Source organism: Malaya genurostris, chromosome 2 (genome assembly GCF_030247185.1).
Source record: "Malaya genurostris strain Urasoe2022 chromosome 2, Malgen_1.1, whole genome shotgun sequence".
Taxonomy (NCBI): domain Eukaryota; kingdom Metazoa; phylum Arthropoda; class Insecta; order Diptera; family Culicidae; genus Malaya; species Malaya genurostris.
This window is the reverse complement of record NC_080571.1, coordinates 242560560-242588210: the sequence shown is the minus strand read 5'-3', so window position 1 is coordinate 242588210 and position 27651 is coordinate 242560560. Positions and strand designations below refer to the sequence as shown.

Genomic DNA, 27651 nt, shown 5'->3' with positions numbered 1-27651 from the left:
CATGATTTTCAAGATTTGGTACCGACAATGGACTTGTATCCGTGTATAGATTGATTTTCACATGCTATTTACACATTTATTATTGTAAAACTCATTTTAGTTTTCGACGGCTATTTCCCGAACCTGAAATTAGGAACCACTGAAGTACATTTGTACTGCCAGTGGCGTACCGGAGAAATTTGGCGCCCTGGGCAAAATAAAGATTTGCCGCCCCCATCGTTGATTTAGTGAACAAAAATAAAAACAAAGTCAAAGTCACGATTTGGGCGAGGAAGGATTAGTTTGCCGCCCTAAAAACGTTACGCTCGAAACGAGTGCTCCCTTCGCAATTCCAACCCCCCCTCCTAAATACACCACTGTGTATTTAGGAGTAGTTTTAAGGAACGTCAAGAAGACATTTTCTGTTCCTCACGAAACATGGAAGTCACCTAGGACCACTCATTTTCGTGCTATTCATAAATTACCTTTGCAGTGAATTCTAAAAATATAATGCATCATCGCAAGCCTTGTGGATAGTGGTGGTCTACAAGTGGTCTTATATAAAGGGTGATTTTTTGCTGGTATCTTTTTGGTAACACTGTTTTGGACAGATCACGCGTGAATCGTGTCTTGTGGCATTGTCAAACTTGTTCAGTTTGATTTATAACTTAATCATGAATCGACTTACGAGCGAACTACGATAGCAAATTATTGAATTTTACTATCAAAATTCATGCTCGGTGATATGATTAATGTTGTTTTCGCTTGATGTTAAACCTAACACAGTTTCCACTCTAACTACTGTTAAACCGTTTGTTAGAAGCTCGTTTCGAACCTAGTTTTAACGTTGTTGATCTGAAAATCGAGTTAGTATCAAATCTGATTTGCTCAAACCCCTGTTGCTAAGTGCGAAACCAACACAGTTTCGTGAAACATGTTTGTGTGGTGAAACAACCTAGCTTCAGGGCTTGTATTGTGAATCCTCGAACGAACGAAGCAACAAAAAACATCTACTGTGAACACTTTGCTTGACATAGCTGAATGAGAGACCTATATTAGAGAGAAACTGGATGCAAGTTTTGGGCCCGTCAATTGGCCGTCTAGATTGTGTGATTTAAAGCCTTTGGACTGTCTACAAAGATAAACCAGCAACGATTGACGCACTGGAAGCCAATCTTGAATCATTTATTCGTGAAATACCGACCGATATATTGGAGAGAGTGTGCCAAAATTGGATCTTGCGCGTATGCCATCTAAAGCGGAGCCACGGCCAACATTACCATGAAATCATCTTCAAACATTAAATTTTATTGATCGTTCAATCGATTCCATTTTTTTTTTCAAAATTAAATCCTATACCTCTTTTAAAACAAATCACCCTTTACATGTGTAAACGAAACGGCATCCAGATTGTTTTTGTTGCTGCAAAAGCTTATGCAGTTTTGGAACTCATCAAACGCAACACTCAATACGTTAACAATATGCATTTTTGGAAGCTCTTCCATTTTGTGTTTCAATTATAGAGGTTTTGCCATTAAGATCATTCAGCCCGCGGACCAGAAAAGCTTTCTGACCCTATGTTTGGGGTTGGGAAACGAACCCAGGTGGGCGTACGTAAAAGCCATCGACTTACCCAACGCACTGTATTTGTCTCCCAACATGCACTGCTTTCAAATAGTTGTAACTCAGAAACTAGTAATGGTTTAAAAATAATGCCCAAGAAGTAGTTGTAGGAAATTGCTCTCAGCTCCCAGCTACCTTCGGCACGGATAATAATGATTTTTATTCTGGAATACTCTAGCAAAATACGATAGAAATTGTTAGGTAACTCAGGGAACATAACCTAAGTGAACTTCTAACGCAATGGACAAGTTATAATCAATCCCAGTCGTTTGACAGGTACCAATACACATGAACTTAGTTTTACAATTCTCTTTCTCTCTTTCATCTGTGTCTAGCCTACTTGATCGATGATAATACTATGTTTTTATGACATTGTATGCGAGAAACGATTAATCCTTTTAAATTGTACATATCAAGGGAGTAGGGAAAACGGTTTGTCATCAACGTACATCAATCGCTTATTTTTATAGTGAAAATAAATTAACACATTTCAGCAGAGGAGATGGATGATATTTCAGTTTTTATTGCAAGCACTTCGACTTACTTGTAGTGCGATAGCTCAGAGTATCACCTGATTTCGCGAATGCTTGTTCCCACGAGCTGGTCGGGTAAGCTTTTCACAACCGCTAAAATCCTAATGCTTACCTAAAAATGTTCAAGCCCAGTCCGGAATGGAATAAATCTAGCGGCAATAAAACGAAACCACAACGAGCCGGTTGCGGTATTCTTTTGTGATGGTCTACCGCGAGACTTTTTAAAACGAATAAGTTGCAGGTAGCAGAATCCATATGAACATAGGAGTTTTACCGCGGGCAGCAGCCACATCGTTTGGAAGAAGAAAAGCTCAAAAGAAGTGGAACTAGTATTTCAACTCTTTCGAGCCGGAATTTACGAGAAAAACAGATCGCGTGAAAGGAATTTCAAAAATTCTTTTGTTCTTGTACGTTCGCGACCTGATAATGATAAATAGCAGCTACTAGAGCAACGTGTGGTATCATTTTCATTGTAACCAGTACCTTCAGAGCTATTGTACCTAAAAATTGTGGATTGATACCAATAATGGCTGCTCTTGTACGAAGTATTGACAATAATTACAGCGAAAACAGGATTTCGAAATCCCAAATTTGTTAATTAATTACTTCTTTACTTTCTACAGTACGCATTCAATTCTACTCTGAGTCTTCTAAGTAGTATCAGTTGTCCTATTTGAGCAGTCTAACAGCTTCATTACGTTTAAAATGGAGGACTAAAATCTCAGTTACAGTGCCCAGGTAGCCAATAAATGTTAATATTGACAGTAAAATTGCCTCTTATGGGCATCGAAAATTCTTCTACCTCTAAATCAGCAATCTGAAAGTTTATCGTCTCCAAATCGATTAGTTCCAGACTTCTGAATATACACTAGCCATAAATAAACATAATCATTGATTAGCTGTATGTTTTCCCTAAGTCGGCATTCAAATAGTCTTTAGAGCGAATAAAATGCCATTTAGAGATTTTATACTATCATAATGTGGCATTAGTCCGTGCTTATTGGTTACCTGTGTGAAGTTCATTTGGTGTTAGCATGTTCCTCGTAATGGCCGCTTTGGTTTTGGCAACTAAATTGTTATATTTAAATTAGTTTTTCTTATGTCAAAATCTACACAACCATAAAAAGCAATTCATATTCATGTTGTAGTTCAAATTTTATCTAAAATTTTGATTGGACACCATATCACTTTAAAAGAGAGCTATTTTTGATCAACCAAATTCAGTCACCTTTTGAAATGAATGTTTAATGATTAGAGCTGCCAACTATTTTTTCAAAAATCTGTATTTGGTGAAAAAATCAATGCAATATCTATCTCGAAAAATCTATTTAGACTGTGGACCATCTCGCGAAGTTTTTTTTAACTTTTATTCAAAATGTGACAGTCGAGCAGTTATTTTGTTGTTTTCAAAAATAACCCTGCTCGAAAGCATGATAGATCTTAATGTAGATTGTAATGAAGCAAACCGCCATATTTGTACGTTACGCTGTTCTATTACACTGTTAAAAGTACACACGACAGATTCATGTGAAGTTATCTTTGAATTTGATGTTCTTTTTCATATAAACATATTCCAAGCTGTTTCAACATGTAGTTCATGTGTAAATACATTTAAATGCTAGTTTCGTTGCTTCTAAACTCAACAAAGATACGTAATGAAACATATTTTCTAATGGATTGTGTTTAACACATTTTCTACATAGCGTATTTATATGAAAAACATTTGATTTCAAAAACCGTTAATCAATTGATATCCATAAGTAAAACAAAGAGACGTTCTTGCGAAAGTCATATAACACATGGATCAATAAGTCCCGAGACTAACAATGGAAACAACATTTTTTTTATTCATCAACATAATCACCTTTTAGGGTGATACAATGGTTCCAACGTTTTTCCAATTTTTCAATACCATGTTTATAAAAAAATATATCTTTCGCTTCAAAATAAGCTTCAGTTTCAGCGATGACCTCTTCATTTTAGCCAAATCTTTCTCCCTGGAGCATTTTTTTAAGATCAGCAAAGAGCCAGTAGTCACTGGGGGCTAAATCTGGCGAGTATGGGAGGCGGGGAAGCAGATCAAAGCCCAATTCGTTCAATTTCATCATTGTTTTCATCGACTTGTGGCAGGGTGCATTTTGTTCCATCGAAAGCAATCGCGGCACCCACTTGGAAAAAAACTTTTTCATGCTCAATTTTTCATGAAGGATAGTAAATAAACTTCCATATGATATCTGTGTCATCTCAGCAATCTCACGGAGCTTCACTTTACGATCTTTCATTATGATTTTTGTCACTTCACTCACATTTTCCGGTGTAACGGCTTCCACAGGTCTACCCGAGCGTTCCGCGTCATTTGTGTCGGTACGATCACGTTTAAACTCGGCGAACCACCGACAAATCGTTGCTTTTGATGGACAAGAGTCCGGATAACATTTTTCAATCCATTGTTTCGCTTGCACGGTGTTTTTACCCATTAACAAACAATGTTTTATCAAAACACGAAACTCGGTTCTTCCATTTTTTAAACAAACTACAAAACGACTTTACTCCAACCTCGATAACTCAGCTGTTTCTGGTCGGATCGACTTAAAATTTTGACCCGTTTCAAGCAAAAATTAGTAGTCTAGAAAGACGTGGTTACTGGTTTACTACGAGCGCCATCTCTGCTTTAGTCTCGGGACTTATTGATCCATGTGTTAGAATCTAGCGTCATTAAACATTTGTTATCATTTTGAATTGAACGTCGAATGAATGTTCCATGAATTCCAATCGAAATTCATAGTTTTTACACTTATTTTATAATCTAAATGGAATTCATACAAATTTAATTTTTTTTACATATAGCCATAGTTTATACGTTTTTTTATCAGTGTAGGCTGATTTATCGATTGTGATTTACCACATTCCCGGTTTGCACAATGACAAAGCAGTTCCATGAATTAAAACTGGGGGTTATAACTAATTCTGCCTTGGGGAGCATAGCTTTAGGTCATGAATATTCTAACCGGCCATATCTTTACGTTGCCCGACGTTTTGGATTATCGTAATGGACCCACATTTCATCACCATTAATAATTCCATGCAAAAACACTTTTCTTCTGCACCGTTGCAGTAGCACGTTAAGAAACGAAGTTGGCCGCCCCTTGACTTATATTCATACGGCACCCAATTGCCTACCTTTCGGATCGTGCCTATTGCTTTTAAACGTTTGCAATTTACTGGCTGAGAAACTTTGAGTGATATTGGAAACTCTTTTTGTGTTTGCAAAGTCTTGGTCGAGCGATTCAAACTTTGGTAGCACTCCGACTCGAGAGGGAGAGGTAGCATCACTGGGAGTGCGATGCGGTGTCCTGGTGCTGCTCTCAAAAAAGTATAATTTCAATGTGTTGTTTGATACGTATAGTTAAAAATTTGGTTGAAATAGTTATTTTGAGTGATAATACAGGTGTGGCAAGTGTGTGTTTAGTAGTGAGAGTGCTATTTATTGAATAATATTGATCCGCAAAATTAACACGAAAACCTGTTAACCGATAGGAGCGCCGTCTGCATGTCATTGTCGGTGTTGTCGGATTTCTATGGAATGTGTGAAAGTTTACAAGTCGATCGTGTCATTCAGACTGAAGGCCTAGGGACCCATTCGCGAGTGTTTTTATTTTATTCTTTCATTGGTCGTGTTTCATCTCGCGTTGCTGCCAGCAGAGCGAGCAGGAGAAAAGGGATACTGGTGAGATCGTTCCTTGGAGATATTTTATATTTTTCTTACTTATTTGAGTATCGAAAATCAGATTTTGTTGAGACCATATTGTTTACCAAAACCTATCCGCATCTCTTTCCCTCCCTACTAACAAATCTCCTATTCCGTGATGCTCATGGAGATACAGTAGTACTCGCGGTCTCTAGAAACAACGAGTATGTGACTAACATTCCTTCCTTTCCCTCAGTAGCACAGCCTATGAATGAAGCCAGCATCGTTATTGATTATTTAATGAAAAGTTGGGAGTGAGTGGGTATGTATAGTGAAAATGATTTGCTTCTCCCAAGCTTAATTTTCTTGGTTCGTTTTACATTTCCACTCATCCGGTCAATCACGAAGTGCAACTACGGGCGATCTACTTCAGCTCAGCTCAAACTTTGGTAACACTCCGACTCGATCTTTGTTTTCCAAATGCTCGTCATACGCCTCCACAAAAATACGAAAACGATGATTTTCGGCGGCTGTTTTCTTCATATTGAATTAACTCTTCGCAAAAACATATTCACCTGAAGGTTGTATTGCCAAGTTTTTTTATATTAACATACTTTTAGACAGTGATCATGATTTAATACCAATTTGATATGTGTGAATTGGGTAGTTTCGAATTACGAAATGTTTATTATATATTACATTTATATGTGAAATTGTAAACAAATTTTTTTAATAAATTCTCGCATTGCTATTCTTTGAATGGAAAGAAAGGTTATACAAATAATACGAACACCGAGTATCATGTATGATTTAAATTGCCCGAGAGAAATTGAAATTGCTCCAAAGTACTTCTATTAAGAACTAACATTGATTTAGTACTCTATTTAACAGAAAAAAATGTAATATCTTCAATATCTCGCAAATCTAATTTATCTGAGCTAAACGTAACTAATCAATAGAAATGCAATTTTCCTATAATGGATTATATCACGATTCACGAATACATGATCAAGACAGGGTGTATCAAAACAAGATATTTGGTTTATTTTTAAATTTCCTGATCAATTTACACCAATTTACATGTAATTAATAACGATGAAAAATCGATGGATAACTGTTTCTTATTCTTCTACTTACAGGAGTTCACATGCGATGTGTCATTGCAAGGGGGCAAGAAACCTCAGCCACTGCAATTTTCTTTCACACTCTATGACCTCGACGGTCACGGAAAAATCACCAAAGATGTAAGTCCTCACGCTCGGGAGTTACGTAATTGAAGTTTCACTGATTTAAAAAAAACCCAAATTCTACTGTTTCGCAGGACATCGCTGGCATCGTGTCCACGATCTACGAATCTATAGGAAAATCGGTAGTAGTTCCTCATTACGGTAGCAAGACTATAAACGTGCGGCTGACGGTGTCACCGGATGGAAAATCCAAAGCCAACGGTTCCGGGGTGAAGAAAGCTGCTATCACACCTCGGCGGCGCTACCGGCCACGAAAACTCATTTCCGACGACGATGGAAGCGATACCTCGGAAAACTGCGGAAGGGTAATGCGTACCAGGGCGAACACGGCAGTGGCCAATGCTACTACAATCAACAACAACATCAAACAGAAGGAACCTAACGCAACGAAGGGGGACAACGCGGTTGATTGCCAGAGTAGTGGGCTGGGCAAGAGTTCGGAAGCTGTTGAAGCTACGTTTCACAACAACTTGAATGGAAAAGGGAAAAATTCTAACATGAAGAACGATAATATCTACGAAAGTATCAACAACTTGAAATCCTGTAATATTCAAGCAGCACAGGCATCGAAAACCGGTATCGCATTGCACCAAACATCGGTCGCGTTGAACAATTCCACTGCTACAACGGTTATCTGCCGGGATTGTTCTTTGGAAGGATGTGCGATTGATGAAACACTCCCGTTGGGAACGGTAGTCATTCCAGCTGCTGCCGCCGCTACTCCAGCGGTCATCAGCAGCCGAGCTAAGCGGAAGGTAGTACGGAAGTCAAGATCCTCACGTAAAGCTACCAAAATGGCGGAAGATTTCGGTAGACCAAGAGCTCGCAGTCTGTCAGTGGGAAACGAAAACTTCTACGAGAATATGCTCGAAAATCCACAGGAAGAGTGCTGGAAAAGTTCGCTGTGTCGACGAGAGCTGATCGAAATCATTCGGGATAGTATGGTGAAGAATAGCCTTTGTTTTCAACCAAATAGGTATATTTGATACATTTGTAACCGTTTATCAAACTTTTTTTTTTCAATGACATTGTACATTTTAGAAAACCATCGGAAAGTTCACCAAAGCATCGTCACCGATCTCATACGATCTCGGCTCGAGTTGGCAACGGCGATCAGTGCGGGGAAGCGGTTGTGGCGACTCAGCAGGCGTTAATGGCTGCTCATGAGACCAATCTATGCGGGTACGATTCCTATCTACATCAAACCATTTGTGCAGCTGCCAGTGCTAAACATGCTGCACTACATCTAAACGGTGGTGTAGTTGGAAATGGCGGTGTATTCACAGCCCTTCCCGTTATGACCAGTACTCCAAACCGACTACTGCAACACCACAGTCATCACGCTAAGGCAAAGCGGTAAGTTATACTGGTACTAGTAACAGAATTGCATCAGTTGTAATCCATTTATAAATTACAGAAAGGAGCATCGTCTGGCTATAGCTACGCGCAACCAATCGCATGTATCTATAGGGCAGCCAGTTAAACTAAGTACCGCATTACTCAGCCAGCAGTATCCGAATCTCTCCGCCGAACAAAAACTAACGCGGTCTATCAACCAAGTCGAAAAATGGTTGGATCACCGTACTCCGAAATTGACAAACAAATTGAAATTGGCAGAGGAATTAACGGAAAGAAATGCTCGAACAACGGCGGTTGGTTCGAAGCTCAAAAGGTCGAAGAGTAAGGAGGAGCTTGCTCAGAAATCACCTAAATATGACAATGTGCTTACGGCTGATCTCCTACTGGAGAACCTGAAGATCACAGAAGATATTGCGGAATTGAGCGTGGTGACTCCGAAGAAAGCCTTCAACAAGGAGTGTCTTATTAGTTCGGCCACCAAAAAGAACATTCGAACCCACCACACGACCAAAACTATATCAACGATTGCACCATTGGGCTCAACCACTGCCGACAAGTCATCTAAGGATTTGATCCAGCTACAGTACGCCTCCATTCCGATCAATGCTCATCCGAGTGAGTGTGAAAATTTAATTCGTGTGTCCGATGCCGAAGAAGAACAACCTCAGCAGCCGAGCCTGCAGCAACAACCGTCTGCCGCTAGCACTCCAACCCATCATCATCATCACCATGTAGGCGACAATTCAGGATCTTCCGCATCGGCAATTTCCACCACTGCCGTACATCGATACGTACACGAACACATTCACCATCACTATCATCATTTCGAAAACGACCCGGATGAATCTTGAGGTTTGGTCGGCGAGGACGAAGGTGAATTCTCACCCTCGTCCTCGGGAAATCGGTGCTTAGAACTGGATTTGTTAGATTAATAAGCTTGAGAAGAATGTTTGGTGGGACCATTGTTGGGTTGACATTTTTGTTTGTTCAAAAGGTGCCAAGTTGGTCGAAATAGAAGGTAAAATGGCAATTTACTTTATTCATTCGTTGGCAGCTTAATATAAGCATGTTTACCAAAAATAATTGTCTGTTGACCACACTTTTGTTAAAAATGTTTCTCGTTTCGTCAAAGAATTAATTTCCATTCTACTATCAACAACTATCCTGAAGATTTCTCGTGTAATTTGGGGTAAATCTTGCAGTAAAATAACCAGAAACGACAGCTGTTCGTTTGCAATGATAGCTTTGTTCCAAACGAGCAAACGATTTGTCAACTACAATTTAAAGCTAACGAAACTGCCTAGATTTCGGATTAAGTGTTATGAATTGCTGCCAACATTACGGCAGAGTTTCTCAATGTTTTCTCTTTCAACTAATTCAGCACCTTTACAATGTTAAAAAGCAATTCAACGTGGTTCCACTGAACTACTGAACAAACTGACAGCCATTTCATTACACTGACTAGTATAACACTGTAACCCTATTTATATGTACATTTATATATCACTCCGCTTGAGTATAGGTTGGGCGGAATCAGCCAGAAGATGTAAGCTGCTGTATAAATATTCTACTATTTAACGAACAGTTATATGTACTTACAAATCTGATCAAACAAACTATGTTTAGAATCTCATACAAATCATATTGAAAACCGTTTGGAAGTAAATTTTGAAAAAAACGGAATACTGCCAATTTTCAAAGTAGAAAACAAAAATAAAACAATATAACGATGGTCAGAGATAATATACCAGTTATCATGAATTGTATACGCATACTGTAACCAATAGAATTTCGACTGTAACAACGTAGAGGAATGCGGTTACCTTACAAAACTGACAAGAATATCCTATCAAAAAAGTGCAAAACGTTGCTGAACAGCTAACATGTTCACCAAAGTATAAGCTAAACTGTATTGGGTCATACGTTTGAGTTATTCAGCCTTTCATAAACTATAGCTTGTAGTGACAGTGGGTATTTATTTACTTGTTTCTTCACTTCTGAATATAATGTGTCTCCTATCTCCTGTTTGCAAATAAATAAATCGAAGAAAAATCACCCACCTGATAGCTTTCTGTAAGCAAGTAGTTTGTTACAATTGTTGTAAATATCTTACCTATTAATGAATGTTATAAGAACTGATAGAGAACAGGTCACTATCGCAGTGTTGCATACAAATTAAGAAGAAATGGCGAAAGGGGACGGAAATATTAACAGAAACTTACAAGACTGATTTCATGTTATTCTTATTATTATGGTTATAGCTCAGTAGAGTTATGGAACAATTATCGATACTGTATAACTCTTGTTTTTAATAGAAAACCGAACAACGAAACCTCTACAGTTCTGATTCCGAATTTGTATTTGATTTCAGCCATCTTTCCCATTTCCCTTACAAAGGTTTCCAATAATTTCTTCAAAATTTAGAGTATCTAAATCAAAATACTTGAAAAAATCGAATTTGGCAAAAATATAAACTTTAAATTTAATCACATTCGGCTAGGTATTCAATATTAGCTTAAGCTTTCAGCGGCCATGGATTTTTCTATCATAGGTTAGCAATATATAATGTTAAAAATTCAAAATTTAATAACATTTTGGCACACATAACATCGAAATATTATGAACGATTTATACTTATATCAATTATTGTGCAAGTGTTGAAAAATACGTGAAGTTGCTTGCGAATGGTGTTTGGCTTGACAAAATGATTAAAAAAACAATCTTCAAAAACAATTCAAATTAATTCGAAAAATCAAATTATTTAGGTTTTCTTATTTCAATTAGGTAGGACATATATATATCTAGTACGTTTGGTTCTTGGAAAGCAAGATGACGGAAATGTGGATACCAACCTTCGGTCTACAGAATTCGCAAAAAAAACAGCTTCTTTAATTGTTTTCATTTGTCTTTTAAATGAGGTATCTGATTTATATAGTTTCATAAATTAGGTAAGATTAATTTATTCAGTAAATGTATGTAATATTTTCCAATCAATATTTTTCTTCGGAAATGACGTCAAAATATAAACGAATGTTTGAAATTTTAAAAAAAATGCATTTGTGCTCTATGTTTCAGAACAATATCCGAATTTCCCAAATCCAATTTACGTGGTTGATTTTGAAAATCTCTTTTAGGCAACAACTTTATTGATACTTTGAGATGATGATGGAAACATACATATGACTGAGAGTCGCAACTACGCGGATAGGATTGACTATAAAACAGTCGAAGACAAAATACATAAGAGAAAGAGGTTCTAAACAACTAACGTTAACTAGACTGCTGCAATAGGCTAGTTATGTCATTAGGATGCCAGACGACAGACCCGTGAAAATGGTGTTTGAGTCAAATCCAGTAGACACAAGAATAAGAAGAATGCAGCGAAGAACATTACAGGACAAGCTGAGGTAAAGGCAAAGTAATTTATTCTCAAATACAACAGGACATCTTCTAGTTTGTTTTTAATTTCCATTTACCTTACGGAAACAGAAATTGTTGGAAATCGCTTGACTGATGTACATAGTGAAGCCATTGGAAAAATGTTATGTTTTATTCACGGAAATATCCTGCACAACTTATTTTATTTGTATAAAATTTATTTATTTCGCTTAATATGCCTGTAGAAATTTATAAAACTAAGAAATAAACTAAAAAATACATAATTTATATTCTACCATTGTCTAGCATTTGAAGTCTTCTGCAAAGAGTGCAAAGACCACAGACAACAAATATCCAATCTACAGAAATCTTTTTTTTAAGCTGTGCAAAACATAAGTAAGATTTTGTTAAAAGTCACCGTTGCACGGAAAAACCTGCGATAGCAAAACGACTGAAAGTACAGTTATTTTTCTACATAAGGTTCGTTAAAATAAGATAAAGCCATTTTTTTTGCTAAACCACCATTTTTTATTTAGTTTGACGAGGAGGGGGGGAGCTTCTAAGGTTAATTCGAACGAAAATGAGGTATAGAAAAACACTGCAATGGCAGCCATTATTCGGACGTATCTCAGAAAAAAGAAGATATGTGTTGCCCTTCATAACTTGGTGCTGGATCATCTGAAATCAAAAACATCAAAGTAGATAATTGTTTTCCTCAGGTAATGCAGGGAAGGTTTTGCGATATTAAAATATTAAAATCTCTTTTTTGAAAACGCAAAAATATGTCAATTTGCTATTGAAGTAACATTTTTTAACAGATTTGAAAAGATAAATTGTATACATAAATAGTGTTCAAAATTTCAAAAGGGTCGGTGCAGTAGTGAAAACACCGGCTTTAAAACGTGAATTTTGTACTTGCGTGTAAATTTCTTTGAACAGAATTTGGGAGTTTAATTAGACATTATACAGAGAGGGAAACATTTTCCAGGTAATGTTTTCCTTAATTTTGATCTAATCGACTTGAAATTTTGACACAATATTCTCAAGATATTATGCATTAAATAAATAAAATCACACCTCACATCACCAAAATGAAACTTACGTCGTTTGCTCAGAGCCGATTTTCGCAAAATGGCATATGATTATTATACATCAAAAAGTCCAATTGGTATCTTTTAAATTTTTGTCCAGATCCGACTCCCGGTTTCTAAATTGCAGGAGGTTAAGTTTTCTTAAATTTGAAAGCATCATTCGAGCGGAGCACTCTATTCAGAGTCGGTTCATTGCTTTAGTCGAGAGATATATTTTCTAATTTCTTCTCAATCGTAAGTTTCAGGCACGATACGTCCGATGTTATAACTCACTGGGAAGCTTCGTGCGCCCATTGAATTATGTCGAGCAGTGCGGTAAAATTTCACTTTCAATCGAATAATATAAGATGAAAATGAAATTTATGGCCGCTGACCGTCAGCGTATCCCTACTAATTTATTTGACATTTGCTGCCATTTTCAAGTGAAGCTCCCAGAATTCATCGTCAGTTGAATAGTCGTACCTAGTCATTTGAAGTTTTGCTTGCTCAGTTTCAAGTGCCAAGTAGTATAGCTGCTTCAGTGTCTTCGCTCTTGGTAGTAAGCAGATTCGAACGAATAGAATTATAAATGGAGTAAAGTATTAAAAATGAAAACTGAAGGAGGAAACAATTAATTTATGTGTATTATGTGATTGGTGTTTCAGCTATCTGATTAGTCTTTCATCTATTATCTAGAACCAATTCGAATGTTTACATGAACCTCATTTGAAGGCCGCTCTCACACTATTGAAAGAGATATTTTGTTACTTCAAGAGATCAACTGACGGTGGTTAAACTGAGCCTTGATAGAAGAGAAACGAGTGATGAACTGAGAGAAGATTCGAGCTGTCAGCAAACATTGTGTGTGTCAGAGAGTGAAGTTTACTGCAGTGGAGAGATCGTCAAATTGTTCCACATTCAGTTTCAATTGAATTGAATGAAGTTTTACTGCACTGATGTCGAGCTCCCGCATACGCATGGCTGCCAGATGGCTGACTAAACGCTGCCAGCTGGAAAAATAAGGCTGGCAGACAACTCAAACGATACAACCGTATCCACCAGGATTTTTCCACATTGAAATCTTTGACATTTTCTGCGAGGGTGAGAAGATGAAAACGCTCGGCTAACTTAGATACAGACGACTTTGTCTCGAGATCATGGTTATTTTTGACAGATCGATGGTTATTTTCCGACATTGAAAAAAATCTTGAAAATTCTAATATTAATTCTTTAGTTGGAATTATTTCCAGTGGAAAATAAGCCCAAATAACTTTCCGTCCTTCAAATATTAAAATGGGCCGCAGTTTTAGTTAAATTTAACCACTCGACACAAAATAACCACTCAAGTGTCAGATCTCAACCAAAAGTTAAAATTAACCGCGAAATGGTTCACAGCCTAAGACATTCGATGGAAAATTTTATTCAATTATTTCACGAAGTTTCTTGCAGCCATATTTGTTCAAAACTATTTTTATAATATGATTGAAACCTAATATTGTCTACTTGTCGTAGAAAATTGAGATTGCTGTGTTATTGGGCATCTCTTATGGATCAGTCGAACACATTTTAACTGTTGTTTTGGGTTTGAAATGCGTCGCTTCTCGGCTGGTGCCAAAAAAAACTGAATTTCAAGCGTTGGTTGTGTCGCAGTTTTTGGCCAAAAACTCAACCAATATCATCAACCAAGCACCGTACTCTCCAGATATGGCCCCGTGTGACTTTTTCCTCCTCCCCAGACTCAAATTGCCATTACGGGGAACGCGTTTTGAGACTATAGAGACCATAAAAGAGAATTCGCTGCGTGAACTAAAGGCCATACCTTCGAAGGCCTATAAAACTTGTATGGAAAATTGGATCAAGCGTTGGCATGCATGTATCGCCGCAGGAGGAGAGTACTTTGAAGGCGATAATAAAGAAATTTATTAAAAATTGAAATTTTGTGTTTTTTAATAAAATTCCGGTTCTTTTTTGATCATAAGGTATGTACGACGACACGACCAGGCACTCCGAAGAAAAAGCGGCGTGAAAAGTGTTTGTTGATCATTTACCACCAGTTACCACAAATCAAGCGACCCCTTGTTAATAATAAAAATCAAATTCTCGAGCAATAAAGCAATAAGAACAGTAACTAAGAAACCCAGCATAAATAAACAAATAGTTTGGAAAAAGTAGTGAAATCGTCTGTGTTAATTCCGCAACGACACGTATTGTTTTGGAAAAAACGGAGAGAAACGAATTCCTTCTTATTGCGGTTCCCTAAAGTCTTACCATCATCTAAAAATTAAAAAAAAATTGATCGCATCTTTGAGTACTTCGTGAAATTACAGCTGAACCGAACCTCAGTAAAACCTGACCATCTAGGTTGATCTAAATAAAAGGTGATTTTTTTGAGGTTAGGATTTTCATGCATTAGTATTTGCTCAGATTTTTTGAGGTTATGATTTTCATGCATTATTATTTGCTCAGTATGCTCTGACATTTCATCATGAATAGACTTACTAACGAGCAACGCTTGCAAATCAGTGAATGGGCCCTAGAAAAGTTGGCAGAAAATCCGCTTTTTTATCGACAAATTTTGTTCAGCGATGAGGCTCATTTCTGGTTGAATGGCTACGTAAATAAGCAAAATTGCCGCATTTGGAGTGAAGAGCAACCAGAAGCCGTTCAAGAACTGCCCATGCATCCCGAAAAATGCACTGTTTGGTGTGGTTTGTACGCTGGTGGAATCATTGGACCGTATTTTTTCAAAGATGCTGTTGGACGCAACGTTACAGTGAATGGCGATCGCTATCGTTCGATGCTAACAAACTTTTTGTTGCCAAAAATGGAAGAACTGAACTTGGTTGACATGTGGTTTCAACAAGATGGCGCTACATGCCACACAGCTCGCGATTCTATGGCCATTTTGAGGGAAAACTTCGGAGAACAATTCATCTCAAGAAATGGACCGGTAAGTTGGCCACCAAGATCATGCGATTTGACGCCTTTAGACTATTTTTTGTGGGGCTACGTCAAGTCTAAAGTCTACAGAAATAAGCCAGTAACTATTCCAGCTTTGGAAGACAACATTTCCGAAGAAATTCGGGCTATTCCGGCCGAAATGCTCGAAAAAGTTGCCCAAAATTGGACTTTCCGAATGGACCACCTAAGACGCAGCCGCGGTCAACATTTAAATGAAATTATCTTCAAAAAGTAAATGTCATGTACCAATCTAACGTTTAAAATAAAGAACCGATGAGATTTTGCAAATTTTATGCGTTTTATTGTTTAAAAAAGTTCTCAAGCTCTTAAAAAATCACCCGTTACAAAACAGTTATAACAAATAGTGCCCAAAATTATTCACCTCGAAGTCGAGGGGGTAGAACAAAAGTAGCGCAAGCGTAATTCTTCAAACAAACAACTTCTATGCTCTATGGACAATTATTTCCGTTAAAGATAGTACTCGATCAGCATAATAGGTTGAAGATATAAAATGGAAAAAGAGATGTAAGACTACCTATACTAAGTCGAACATTTTTGTTTTTTTTTTTTTTTATTTGTATGTGTCCAAATGAGGAATATTTTCCATTTTCTAAACAATGCGACTCGAAATATATGCTTAAACTAAATTTACGAAAGCATATTCAAAATTTACACTTGTACGAAGAGTCAAGGACTAGAGTGACTATAATCAGAGTGGCGACAGCTGTTCGTTTGGAATGACAGCTACCAGTTCCAAACGAGCAAACGACCTGTCAATTCAATGTAAAGCTAATGGAATGTTTTGAATTGTTGCCAACATTACGGATGAGATGTCGTCACTCTGGTTATAGGCACTCTATCAAGGACGATATAATCAAATGTAGCACATGCGATTCGGTTTTCTACACAAAGAAATCACAATCACTAATTGGAAGATCTCTAGACTTTTGTCTTCGCTTGTTTATCTGATTTTTCAGAATACATACAAATTCAGTCACAGATTTTTTTTGTGATTTTGAAAATAAATATACTTTCACACCAAATTTACGAGTGTAGGGCTTTGGTAATTTAGTTTTACCGTTACCGAAGTTACAAACGAAATTTTTCGCCAGAAAATTTCTCTTCTAAATTTTGGATTGCTGGCTTTCATTTCTTAGAATATTTGGCCTTCTGGTAAGCAGCAAAGAGGGATCGTCTCAAAAATTTTCTTGTTTACAATCTAATTAAGTCTTCGAGTTAGCAGTAACCAAGGTTGTTATTCGAATTCAACAGTTTTCGGTCTGGGTTGCCAATTTCAAACATTTTTCAAATGACTTCATTATGACATTACCAGTTACTGAGGGGTAGTTGAATTTACGATACAGTTTTGATGGACGAGTGGCAGGTCGTGTCGTCGGTATGTACATCACCATTCGATATAAATGTGCACACACATAAGATTTAGATGTAATAGCCCTCGCACATTTATGCGTGAAATTTTTGAAACATAAATGCAGCGTAATTATTTTTAGTGCGCCCTGAAACATGAGGTGTATTAATGGGAACACATTAAAAAAGTGTTGATAGCAGGTGGGTGATAAGCGGCCCTTACACGAGTCATTAAAAATGTCATTACTAAAAATTAATACCATTTTAATGAACGTGTATGGTGCAGTAATGACGAGATTTCTATAGCGGCCCTTACACGAGCATTTTTTTTTTGTCAATTTTCATGATGACTAAGTAATGATGTATTTCAAATTTGATAGAAATCTCGTCATTACTGCACCATTACACGTTCATAAAAAAGATATTATTTTTTAGTAATGACATTTTTAATGACTCGTATAAGGGCCGCATATCAAATTTGAAATACATCATTACTTAGTCATCATTAAAAATAACAAAACCAATTCTCGTGTAAGCGCCGCTATAGAAATGTGAAACTCGTGTGCGCCAAAATAACAGCATAGCGCATACATTATTTTCTCAGTGTATCATCTCTGAACAAGCAGCGCCTCTGCATTTCATTTCCACGTCAATGTGCCAATTGTGACGAGGCTTTTGACATTTCAGCATTTAACGGGTTCTTCTATGATCAAGTTTGACTCGATTGTTTTGAAAATATTTTGGAAAACTCGTTTTTATATTTCGTTACTAATTTTGAAGGATTAGGTTATTCTCGTACTTTCGTAGTGGTATGATTGAACAAATAAACGTTACGAAATGCGTATGTCTATCAACACTCCCGAAGATAACACCATCAACGAGCAATTTATTAAGTTAGTAAAAGAAACTCCTATTCTGTGGAATATACGCCTACGAGATTACCGGAATCGAGATATGAAGATCCAGAAGTGGGCTGAAATAGGAGCCCCTTTCAACATCTCTGGCAAGTTATAGAGTTCAATGTTTTAAAACATGGTTATTACACGAACGATTTTACAGGAACTGACGCATACAAAAAATTTGTAGCTCTTCGAGAAAAATATAAACGCGAACAAAAACTGAGAGAATCGAAGAATATTTCGCAAAGCGAAAGTTGGCGACTGTACGAAAGTTTAAAATTCCTCGACACGGTATCATTTTCCCGAGATCGGAAGTGTCACAAGGCTAAAATATTGCTTAATGGTCAAAATAGTTTTCCGATGGGTATCATAAATCAGGACTTTGCTTCGATAGTAAAAACAGAACTAACAGAGACGCAACAAGGACCGGTATCTACTTCACCTATATATGTATCGGGGGTACCATCAGAAAATGAATTCAGTGAATCATACCAGGATAATTCCGAATATTACAATGAGACAACGAGACAAGATAATATTTCCGAAGATCACGATGGATTAGATTGCGAGGAGAAAATGCATAGCATTCCTGCCGGATCGGCTACTTCTTCTCATACGCATCAGTTTCTGAATCGATTGGAATCAAAGACAAATGCACTATTAGACGATTGCAACCAACGAAAGACCAGCTGGGCGCGCTGTGAAACTCTAGGGCAACGTGTGGCTCAAACAATGTATGCATTGGAAGAGAACGACCCCGACCTAGCGCTTAAGTTCGACATCATTCTCAGTGAAGCTATTAGTAGTATTAAGAAGGATCAACTTCAGAGGTTGATGAGTAGACAGCAGCAGCAGCAGCACCGACACCTTCAAGAAATATCTAGGCAACAGCAATTATCTTTACAACAGTCTAGCCGGAGCAGTGATAGCGGTACCGTGTTTCAAGAAGATTGAAATTAATTCTCAATTAAAGTCAAGACTTTCTCTGATGATCATAATTGTCGATATGATACCTTAACTATGAACAAATGCTTTGACACAATATTATCTTTGCATCGAAATACATTGTGTTTTCTACTCTTTCTGACCGATGCATGGAACAAAATCTTGTCAACGTTTGTAAAAGTATGTTAGTAAATAAAATTGTATACGTATTCTTTGTTCGGAAAACGTCGTTCAAAGGTGTTAAGAAAGTATGGATTACCAATCACGATCTTCATCTAATACTTTAACCTACCTACAGTAGCAAGTTCACGCAACTGTTCCCGTATCATAGATAAATTTTCTCTGTGCTGTAGATATTTGTTGTTTTTGTTCACTGAAAGGTATATATATAGAGTTTCTCAGTGTTCTTAAAAGATATTAATACGTTGGATGAAATATTAACTATTTATTATCTATAATTTTCAACATTCCCCTATTTTAAAACAATAAAACGATGGACCCTATACACTTGTTCAAAATGTCATTGATTGCCATGTCAGTGTTATTTATAACTTTGACAAATGTTTATTGTCGCCATTTACACATAAATGCTGGTTGAAAGGAATAATATTCATATGATATGTCTGAGAATGCAACCCCTTGTGTTCTGCACGATGCAAATTTTGCGCCTGGCGTCTGAACTGTTCTGCAGTTAATTCCTTGTGTGCCTCCAAATCATCATGTGGCGTGACATAATCATAATCTTTGGGATATAGATCGTCACCAGGCAGGACGAAAACGGTAGCATCCGAACAGAAGTATTGAACCGGGCAGAAAAGGGTGCTTCCTTTGTGATTCCTATTTTGAGCAAAGTGCACAATTTCCTCAATGTCGGTCATATGGCTCAACCTGGTCAGTTCATAAAATTGAGGCGGAGCCAGCCAGAGCTTTTCTTCTTTATGTGCCCGAAGCAGCCCAGATGGTGTGTCCCACTGGCGTTTCGAAAATTAAAATGTTGTCCAGTTTAGAAATATTTTTACTTACAATGTAATCATCAACTTCGTGCGACTCTGGAAAAACTGGGGGCATCTGATTTAATGCGATTAAATAGAAAACAGTCTCGAAACGTCGTTTTCGAAACAATGCCGGTGTCAGCCAAACGGACCATTCGTACATGTTGAATAGATCCGGTACAACGTTCAATTCTTTATAGAGGTCCAGAAATGACTTTTCACTATCGTGTATGCTCTTTTGTCGCGAACTAATATCAAAGTCTTTCACTGCTTGGCTGAAACCATCGTAGCTTGGACCGGTTGTTTCCTTTTGGAAACCAAAAAGTACACCTAACTCTTCAAATGCTTCTCTCAAAGCAGTTAGACGTAGGGAGACATTTCTGCAAAATGTAAATATCTACCAGTTTAAAAGGTATCCTATTGCATTCTATGTACCTATCTAGAACATCTGAACTGTTATCAAAGATAAAAGACCGATGTCCATCGACTTTCGACAATTGCAATAATCGCTCACTAGGAACTCCCATTTGGGATAAAAATTCTTTCCACTGAGGGTTTTCATCCTGTTTATCAAATGCACCACCGGGAAACACAATACTGTTCGGTAAAAACGCAGTTTTCTCGGTTCGTTTAAAAACTAAAACCTGAAACAAGATTCAAAGTTTAACTAAGCTTTGCAACATGTACATGTACTTACCTTATAATTGTATTTAGTTTTACTGGCTGCCTGATTTCCATCGCGCGCTAGAATTAACAAACTTGCAGATTCCCTCCAGTATTTGGCGAATTTCCGCATGTTTGCCATATGAAAAAATCAGTTAAAAGATTATCAAAATCAATAGAAATCTGTAATCAAACTTTCACGTAATCTCCAATGTTCCAGAGTTCAATCTCAATAATAACGAGAAGTGCTGGCAGATTGAAAACTTAAAACAGGATCACATAATTCGATAATCCCACGACCAAAGGGCCTAACTGCAAATGTAAGTTTCTGTGTTGTCACTTTTTCTTTGTTTACCTTTTCTCTTTGTTTACTTTCAAAATCTGGTCCTCTCAAAACAGAGAGTCTGGCAAAGGGGGACGGGCATTAGGTTTTACACGAACATGACATAACCTCACAAAATGAACATAATGAACTTTCTTTTGACAGACGCCGGTGGTTTGTTTACAGTATAAAAATTCATTAGAGGTTCATCGTTTGAATTTAAAAATTGCAAGTCGCCTCACACTAAACATATTTATACAAATATCGCTCCTTGATACTGGAAAGGGCAATCTTTTTATGTCTTTTTACTGTGGAACACGTTTTGAACAGGCAATTTTTCGTCATTTTTCAATTTTTAATTTGCAGTCGCAAAACAAAACAAACCACCGGCAGCTGTCAAAGATGAACTTGATTCATCGGCAGTTCATTTGTGTCGTCATCGTGTAAAACCTAATTGAATTTTTTATCGTGACGTCACGAATGAACAAAATTTCATCCTTGACAGTTCAGCGGTACTGTTTACAAACAAGCCTAAACAAAAATCGAAGAACACATTTCAAACAATCATCTTTACACTTTGAAACTAGTCACTTTTATTTAATAAATCTCAAAAACAAACCGTATCAAATCGTGAGCAAATACTTTATTTAGGCGATATGGACCGTAAATGCACTCATCCAATTTGTCAACAGACAAACAAAAAAATCTCTGTTTACAAAGAGTACTGCTGAACTGTCAAAATGTGTTCATCCGATTGAGGTTAGCAGTGACGGTATTAGGTTTTGCACGATGACGACACAAATGAACTGCCGATGAATCAAGTTAATCTTTGACAGTTTCCGTGTACTTGTTTTGTTTTGCGACTGCAAGTTAAAAATTGAAAAAATGACGAAAAAGTGCCTGTTAAAAACGTATTCCACAGTGAAAATAACTAAAAAGATTGCCCTGTATGTGTTTCCAGCATCAAAGAGTGATTTATGTATGAATCTGTTGAGTGTGAGGCGACTTGCAATTTTTACATTCGAACGATGAACTTCTGATGAACTGTAAACAAGTACACGTCGACTGTCAAAAAAAGTTCATTCTGTTCATTTTTGTGAGGTTATGTCATGTTCGTGCAAAACCTAATAGTGGTTTTCAGTTTGACATAGAATGCGACGGAATCGTCGCAGGATTGCGAAATAATGAGCGTCAGAACCACTGATGCCAGGTTTGCAGATTGGTATGTAAATTTCGTTTGTTAGCAGACTTTGCAATTAAGCCGACTATTTTGCAGATTTTCGAAATTTTTATAAACAATCATCCATTTTAATGACTTTTGCTATTACTGTAGGGTTTTCGTTCGGTTTTTTCGTCATACTTCTAAATATTGAGGTCGCATAGGACCATTTCTAATACGCAGACGCCTAAAATTTCACCTGGCATCGCTGCCAGAAAATTGGACAGTTTTTTAACCCCTTCGCTGTCTGTTGTATTGAAATTAACTAGCATTAGAGCCAAAAGAAAAATTAATCGGCTGTTGGATTGAGGCCAATTGCATTTTCAACCGGTAAAATTCCTTAGTGACAATTGTTATTTCATTGTTCATCGAAAGCATCAACAAATGTATATCTGTCAAAGACGACCAACTTTTTAGAGTAGACAAATAGCACAATCGATTAAAGCACGAGGTTTTGAAAACCAAGGCGTCGATTAATACAAAGTATACATGAAAAGGGAACATACTAAGCACAAAATAATCATTATGTACGATTCAGACGATCCGTCTTCTTTTGTCACAGTCAATCTCCGTCACCGGCACCGTCAACATTAATTACATGCATTCTTATGGAGCCATTCACACGTAACGTCACCGTCACGGAACGTCTTGACGGACGGAGCGTGTGAACGTTCCGGTAAAGAAAGTATTAAACTAATTTTGACGGAAGCTGACGTTTCGGTGACGGTGACGGAAGGAGGCGGATCGTCTGAATCGTACATTATGTCAAATAAATAGCACACGCCGTAATCATACGCATTATCAATATGAATTAATTATGACTGAAGTTTTCTTAATAATAAATAAAAAATTAGTTGTTGTAACGGTCAATTTAAAAAATATTTTTTTCTGACTTGTGGTCTCGAAGGGGTTGAATCGATGCGAATGACAGTTTTGCTATCTTTGCGGCATTTTGTCGCTATCTTATCGCATCGCAATCTTTTCTAGCCGACAGTGAAAATCACTATAAAAAACCTAATAGCGTAGTGCGAAAGACAACATATTAACAAGATATCCAGCTGGCAACAGCCTTTAAGCGAGTTGGCGCCCTCAGGCGAGTCCGCGTCGAATCTCGTACATAGAAGTGGGGGAGAAGTCGCTCCAAGTTGACAGGGTCTGTCTTGCTGAAAGTATAGCACAGACTAACAGACATGACAGTATGAGTAAATTCTTATAAAAAATAATTTTTCGTGATGCACTAGCTCCACCTATATTGTACTGCGCGAACTATTTACTATCTGTACACCCCTTGTGTTATGTAAAAGTTTTTTTACTAGTTGGTTTCCCCTCGTTTGTCAACACCGATCAGCTGCTTGCAGGGATGCCTGATTTCATCAAAATATTTGAAAATGAATCGTCACAATAAATTATTGGATTACGTTGATAATATCACAGACTAACAGACAGGACACTCAAATTAGATTCTTCAATCATTTTAACGGTCATTTCGAATATTCCTTTATTTGGGACAGTACTCACATGTGTCATGATGGCGCCACGTTACCCTATCAAATACATCCTGTCTGTCATCTTGACTGTGTTTATTTTTTTCATTTACCAACCGAGTTGCCATTCATACAGAATTACCTGTACTGTATTGATTTGTATACCTCCATGCGAATTTCATGCAGGATACAGATTAATTACATATATCCAGCCTACTTCTCATCCTACAACGCAATACAAAATCGAACCCGTTTTGTTACAATATCTACTTTTTTCTGGTCTGCCGTCACTTAATTTCGGGTGAAAATTACCAACACAATCAAAAATAGTCTAGATGAACAACGTTGAGTAAAATAAATGTTTACCTACCAACATCGCTAAAAAAGTTAAATATATTATCAACGTAATCCAATAATTTATTGTGACGATTCATTATCAAATATTTTGATGAAATCTGGCAACCCTGCAAGCAGCTGATCGGTGTTGACAAACGAGGGGAAACCAACTAGTAAAAAAACTTTTACGTAACACAAGGGGTGTACCGATAGTAAATAGTTCGCGCAGTACAATATAGGTGGAACTAGTGCATCACTAAAAATGATTTTTATAATAATTAACTCATACTGTCATGTCTGTTAGTCTGTGATAATATATTTAACTTTTTCGCGATGTTGGAAGGTAACCATTTATTTGACTCAACGTTGTTCATCTAGACTATTTTTTATTGTGTCGGTAGTTTTCACCAGAAATTAAGTGGCGGTAGACCAGAAGCAAGTAAATATTGTAACAAAACGGGTTCGATTTTGTCTTGCGTTGGAGGATGAGAAATAGGCACAATTATGTATATAGTTTTGGCCATATGTATTAAATCTGTATCCTGCATGAAATTCGCATGGACGTATACAAATCAATACATTACAGGTAATTCTGTATGAATGGCAACTCTGTTGGTGAATGAAAAAAATAAACACAGTCTAGATGACAGACAGGATGTTTTTGATAGGGTAACGTGGCGCCATCATGACACATGTGAGTACTGTCCCAAATAAAGGAATACACTGAGGTCTTTTTTTATGCGGTCTTTCTTTATGCGGTTTTTTTACGCGACTTTTTTTATGCGAATTTTCAGAGTTATGCGGTTTTTTTTATGCGAAGTTTCAGAGTTACGCGGTTTTTTTTTATGCGAATTTTCAGAGTTATGCGGTTTGCCCTTCTGCGGTCTTTTTTTATGCGAAGTTTCAGAGTTATGCGGTTTTTTTTAATGCGAATTTTCAGAGTTATGCGGTTTTTTTTATGCGAATTTTCAGAGTTATGCGGTTTTTTTTATGCGGTTTTTTTTATGCGGTACGTAAATTCGCATAAAAAAAGACTTCAGTGTATTCGAAAAGACCGTTAAAATGATTGAAGAATCTAATTTGAGTGTCCTGTCTGTTAGTCTGTGAGTATAGTTTCTAAACAAGCAACTCTTCTACATTTCATGTTAGCGTCAGTGTGCCAATACTTTGCCTCCGTATAGGACATTATGCACAAGATCTTAATTTATTAATGAGTCGACGACGGTATGTAAAGAAGCAACTGGAACTTTTTCGTTAATTTTTTTTGTTAATGTAACAGACTGTAAAACAAATCACTCAATATTGGGGACGGGAATAGTGTGATAGCCACCTGGGTTCAGTTCCCAACCCCGTACATTCCTGGTTTTTCTGGCCCGATAAGGTTAAAACTTCTATAATCGAAAACAAAAAAAAATCTCTCAATATGTTGTTTCGATGTAATGACGTGTGATTTATCCATAGACTAACAGACATGACAGTATGAGTAAATTCTTATACAAATAATTTTTCGTGATGCACTAGTTCCACCTATATTGCACTGTGCGAACTATTTACTATCGGTACACCCCTTGTGTAATGTAAGATTTTTTTTAACTAGTTGGTTCCCCCTTGTTTGTCAACACCGATCAGCTGCTCGCAGGGATGCCAGCGTTTCAGCGTTATTGGAAGGTAACCATTTATTTTTCTCAACGATGTTCACGACGACACGACCTGCCACTCGCTATTAAAAACTGTATCACAAATTTAACTACCCCTCAGTAAATCGTAATGTCAAAATGAAATCGCTTGAAAAATGTTTGTAACTGGCAACTCAGCTTGAAAACTGTTGTTTTTGGAATAACAGCTACCGTTACCGTAGTAACATTTATTTACCTTAAACTTTTCATAGCAGTTGAAAGAGGAAATGTTTTAAAAGCGAAGGTTGTTCCTCTACGGAGCAGACCTAACATTTTTACGGAAAACCCATTCATTTGGGGATCGTACGATTTGTTTGAACCGAGCTCCGAAGCCACACTTATATTTTTCAAAGAAGTCTGACATGGGTTTAGATACGTATAAGAAACAAATCAGAGTTGACGTAGACACGCATTAGGTCATTTTCGTGTGATTCATCTTCGCTAGCGGAGTTGTGCATAATTCGAATATCATACACTTTTCTATACAAAAAAATATTAATCGAATTATTATTAATGTTTGCCCTGAATTAGTTTCTGGGCGTGTTTAAACAGATGCAAAATTGAGCTTGCATCTTTGCGGTATCTTCAAGTAAAAACTCCGATCTAATTCGTATCTAATCAAACAAAACATCACCATACGAAACCAATTTATCACTCAAAGTTACGAAAAACCCATGGGCCCAATTTTTTAAATTTATTTTTATTAGATTAATTTAATCTTGATCTTTCGCGATAGGGACAAAAAATTGGTCTTTTCACTGTTAACAAATTGGGCAACGAAGGTAATTTGGCCACTCTAATATATATTGGCCCAGTGCTCATATTTTTGGTTGTAATCAAAATAAAGTACATATTCATACCTAATATGTTTGTCTAATGTCTGATGGATAAAAAAATCCTTAATATTCTAAGACAGGATGTACTTAATTTCGATAACGTCCAGAAATCTGTACGCCGGACCAAAATATATTAAAGTTTCCAAAATAGCTCAGTAACCATACATAATCAACTGTTGAACTTGACTCTGGTGCAGGATAATTCTGTAATTCGGAATAAACAAAAATTTTCAATACGATTTATAAGGTTACTTTGAAACTACTTACAGAGTCATAAAATTCTAAGCTCATCTAAAAACGATAGACCAAACCATCATTTCAAAATCAATGTCTTTAGAACTGCACTTTCAAAGATCATAAAGTCCGTGTCATTTGCAATTACAGCTATTGCTCAACACGCATTCGCGTAGGCAGCCGATTCTTGATCACATTCTCGATCAATTGCAGTCCTCAAAGGGCCATATTTCTTTCCGACATGTTTTACCGGGTATGAGATTCTCGAGGGTATGGTTCTTCGGTAATTTGCATTATTCCCGGATACTTATTATCCTGTCGCGTGGTTCAGGTAACATATTTGGTATTCTGAAACGATCTGTCATAATAAAACGCCAAAATAACATTAAGACTTTTAAACCTTGTGTGAAACTTATCCAATACTTATTCTGTCTTGTTTAATCGTCCCGCAGAGTAATTCAACATCCAGATGTAGTTGAAACTTAGGATAATTTCACAAATAAAATCATTCACTAATATATATTGTAGAAGTTTGAAACCACTAGGGAAAATCGTTTTGATTTTATTCGTCATTATGGTTTGTTTATTTACTATTGGGCTCCTTGGTAACTAGTTCTTAGCAACTTGAACAGTGTTGCGCAAGAAGATTATTTTTATCATTTTCAAGGGGTCGCTATATTTGTGGTAACTGGCGGTAAATCGCTCACAAACACTTTTCATTCCGATTTTTCTTCGGAGTGCCTGGTCGTGTCGTCGATGTTCATCTAGACTATATTTGATTGTATTGGTAATTTTCACCCGAAATTAAGTGGCGGTAGACCAGAAGTAAGTAAATATTG

At 37.0% G+C, this 27651-nt stretch overlaps 3 protein-coding genes across 3 annotated transcripts in view; 2 read left to right on the top strand and 1 right to left on the bottom strand.

The window, feature by feature from the left end:
• LOC131428388 (protein naked cuticle homolog) overlaps positions 1 to 11445 on the top strand; it is a 149645-nt gene extending 138200 nt beyond the window's left edge. The window contains exons 3-6 of the mRNA XM_058592307.1: positions 6963 to 7067; positions 7145 to 8046; positions 8112 to 8426; positions 8488 to 11445. Coding sequence (XP_058448290.1) covers positions 6963 to 7067; positions 7145 to 8046; positions 8112 to 8426; positions 8488 to 9280 — 2115 coding nt within the window. The 3' untranslated portion in view covers positions 9281 to 11445. The remainder of the gene's footprint in view (positions 1 to 6962; positions 7068 to 7144; positions 8047 to 8111; positions 8427 to 8487) is intronic.
• Positions 11446 to 17906: 6461 nt separating this feature from the next.
• On the top strand, positions 17907 to 19279 carry LOC131428387 (uncharacterized). Its single transcript, XM_058592306.1, has 2 exons — positions 17907 to 18209; positions 18266 to 19279. Exons 1-2 carry the CDS (start codon positions 18044 to 18046, stop codon positions 19057 to 19059), a joined length of 960 nt encoding a protein of 319 aa, XP_058448289.1. The 5' UTR covers positions 17907 to 18043; the 3' UTR covers positions 19060 to 19279.
• A 192-nt stretch (positions 19280 to 19471) lies between these two features.
• On the bottom strand, positions 19472 to 21803 carry LOC131428386 (acyl-coenzyme A diphosphatase NUDT19-like). The gene is made up of 4 exons (XM_058592305.1): positions 20740 to 21803; positions 20478 to 20686; positions 20074 to 20422; positions 19472 to 20021 (listed from the first exon to the last, which is right to left on the bottom strand). The coding sequence occupies exons 1-4, from the start codon at positions 20845 to 20847 to the stop codon at positions 19596 to 19598; spliced, it is 1092 nt and encodes a 363-aa protein (XP_058448288.1). The 5' UTR covers positions 20848 to 21803; the 3' UTR covers positions 19472 to 19595.
• Positions 21804 to 27651: the final 5848 nt, after the last annotated feature.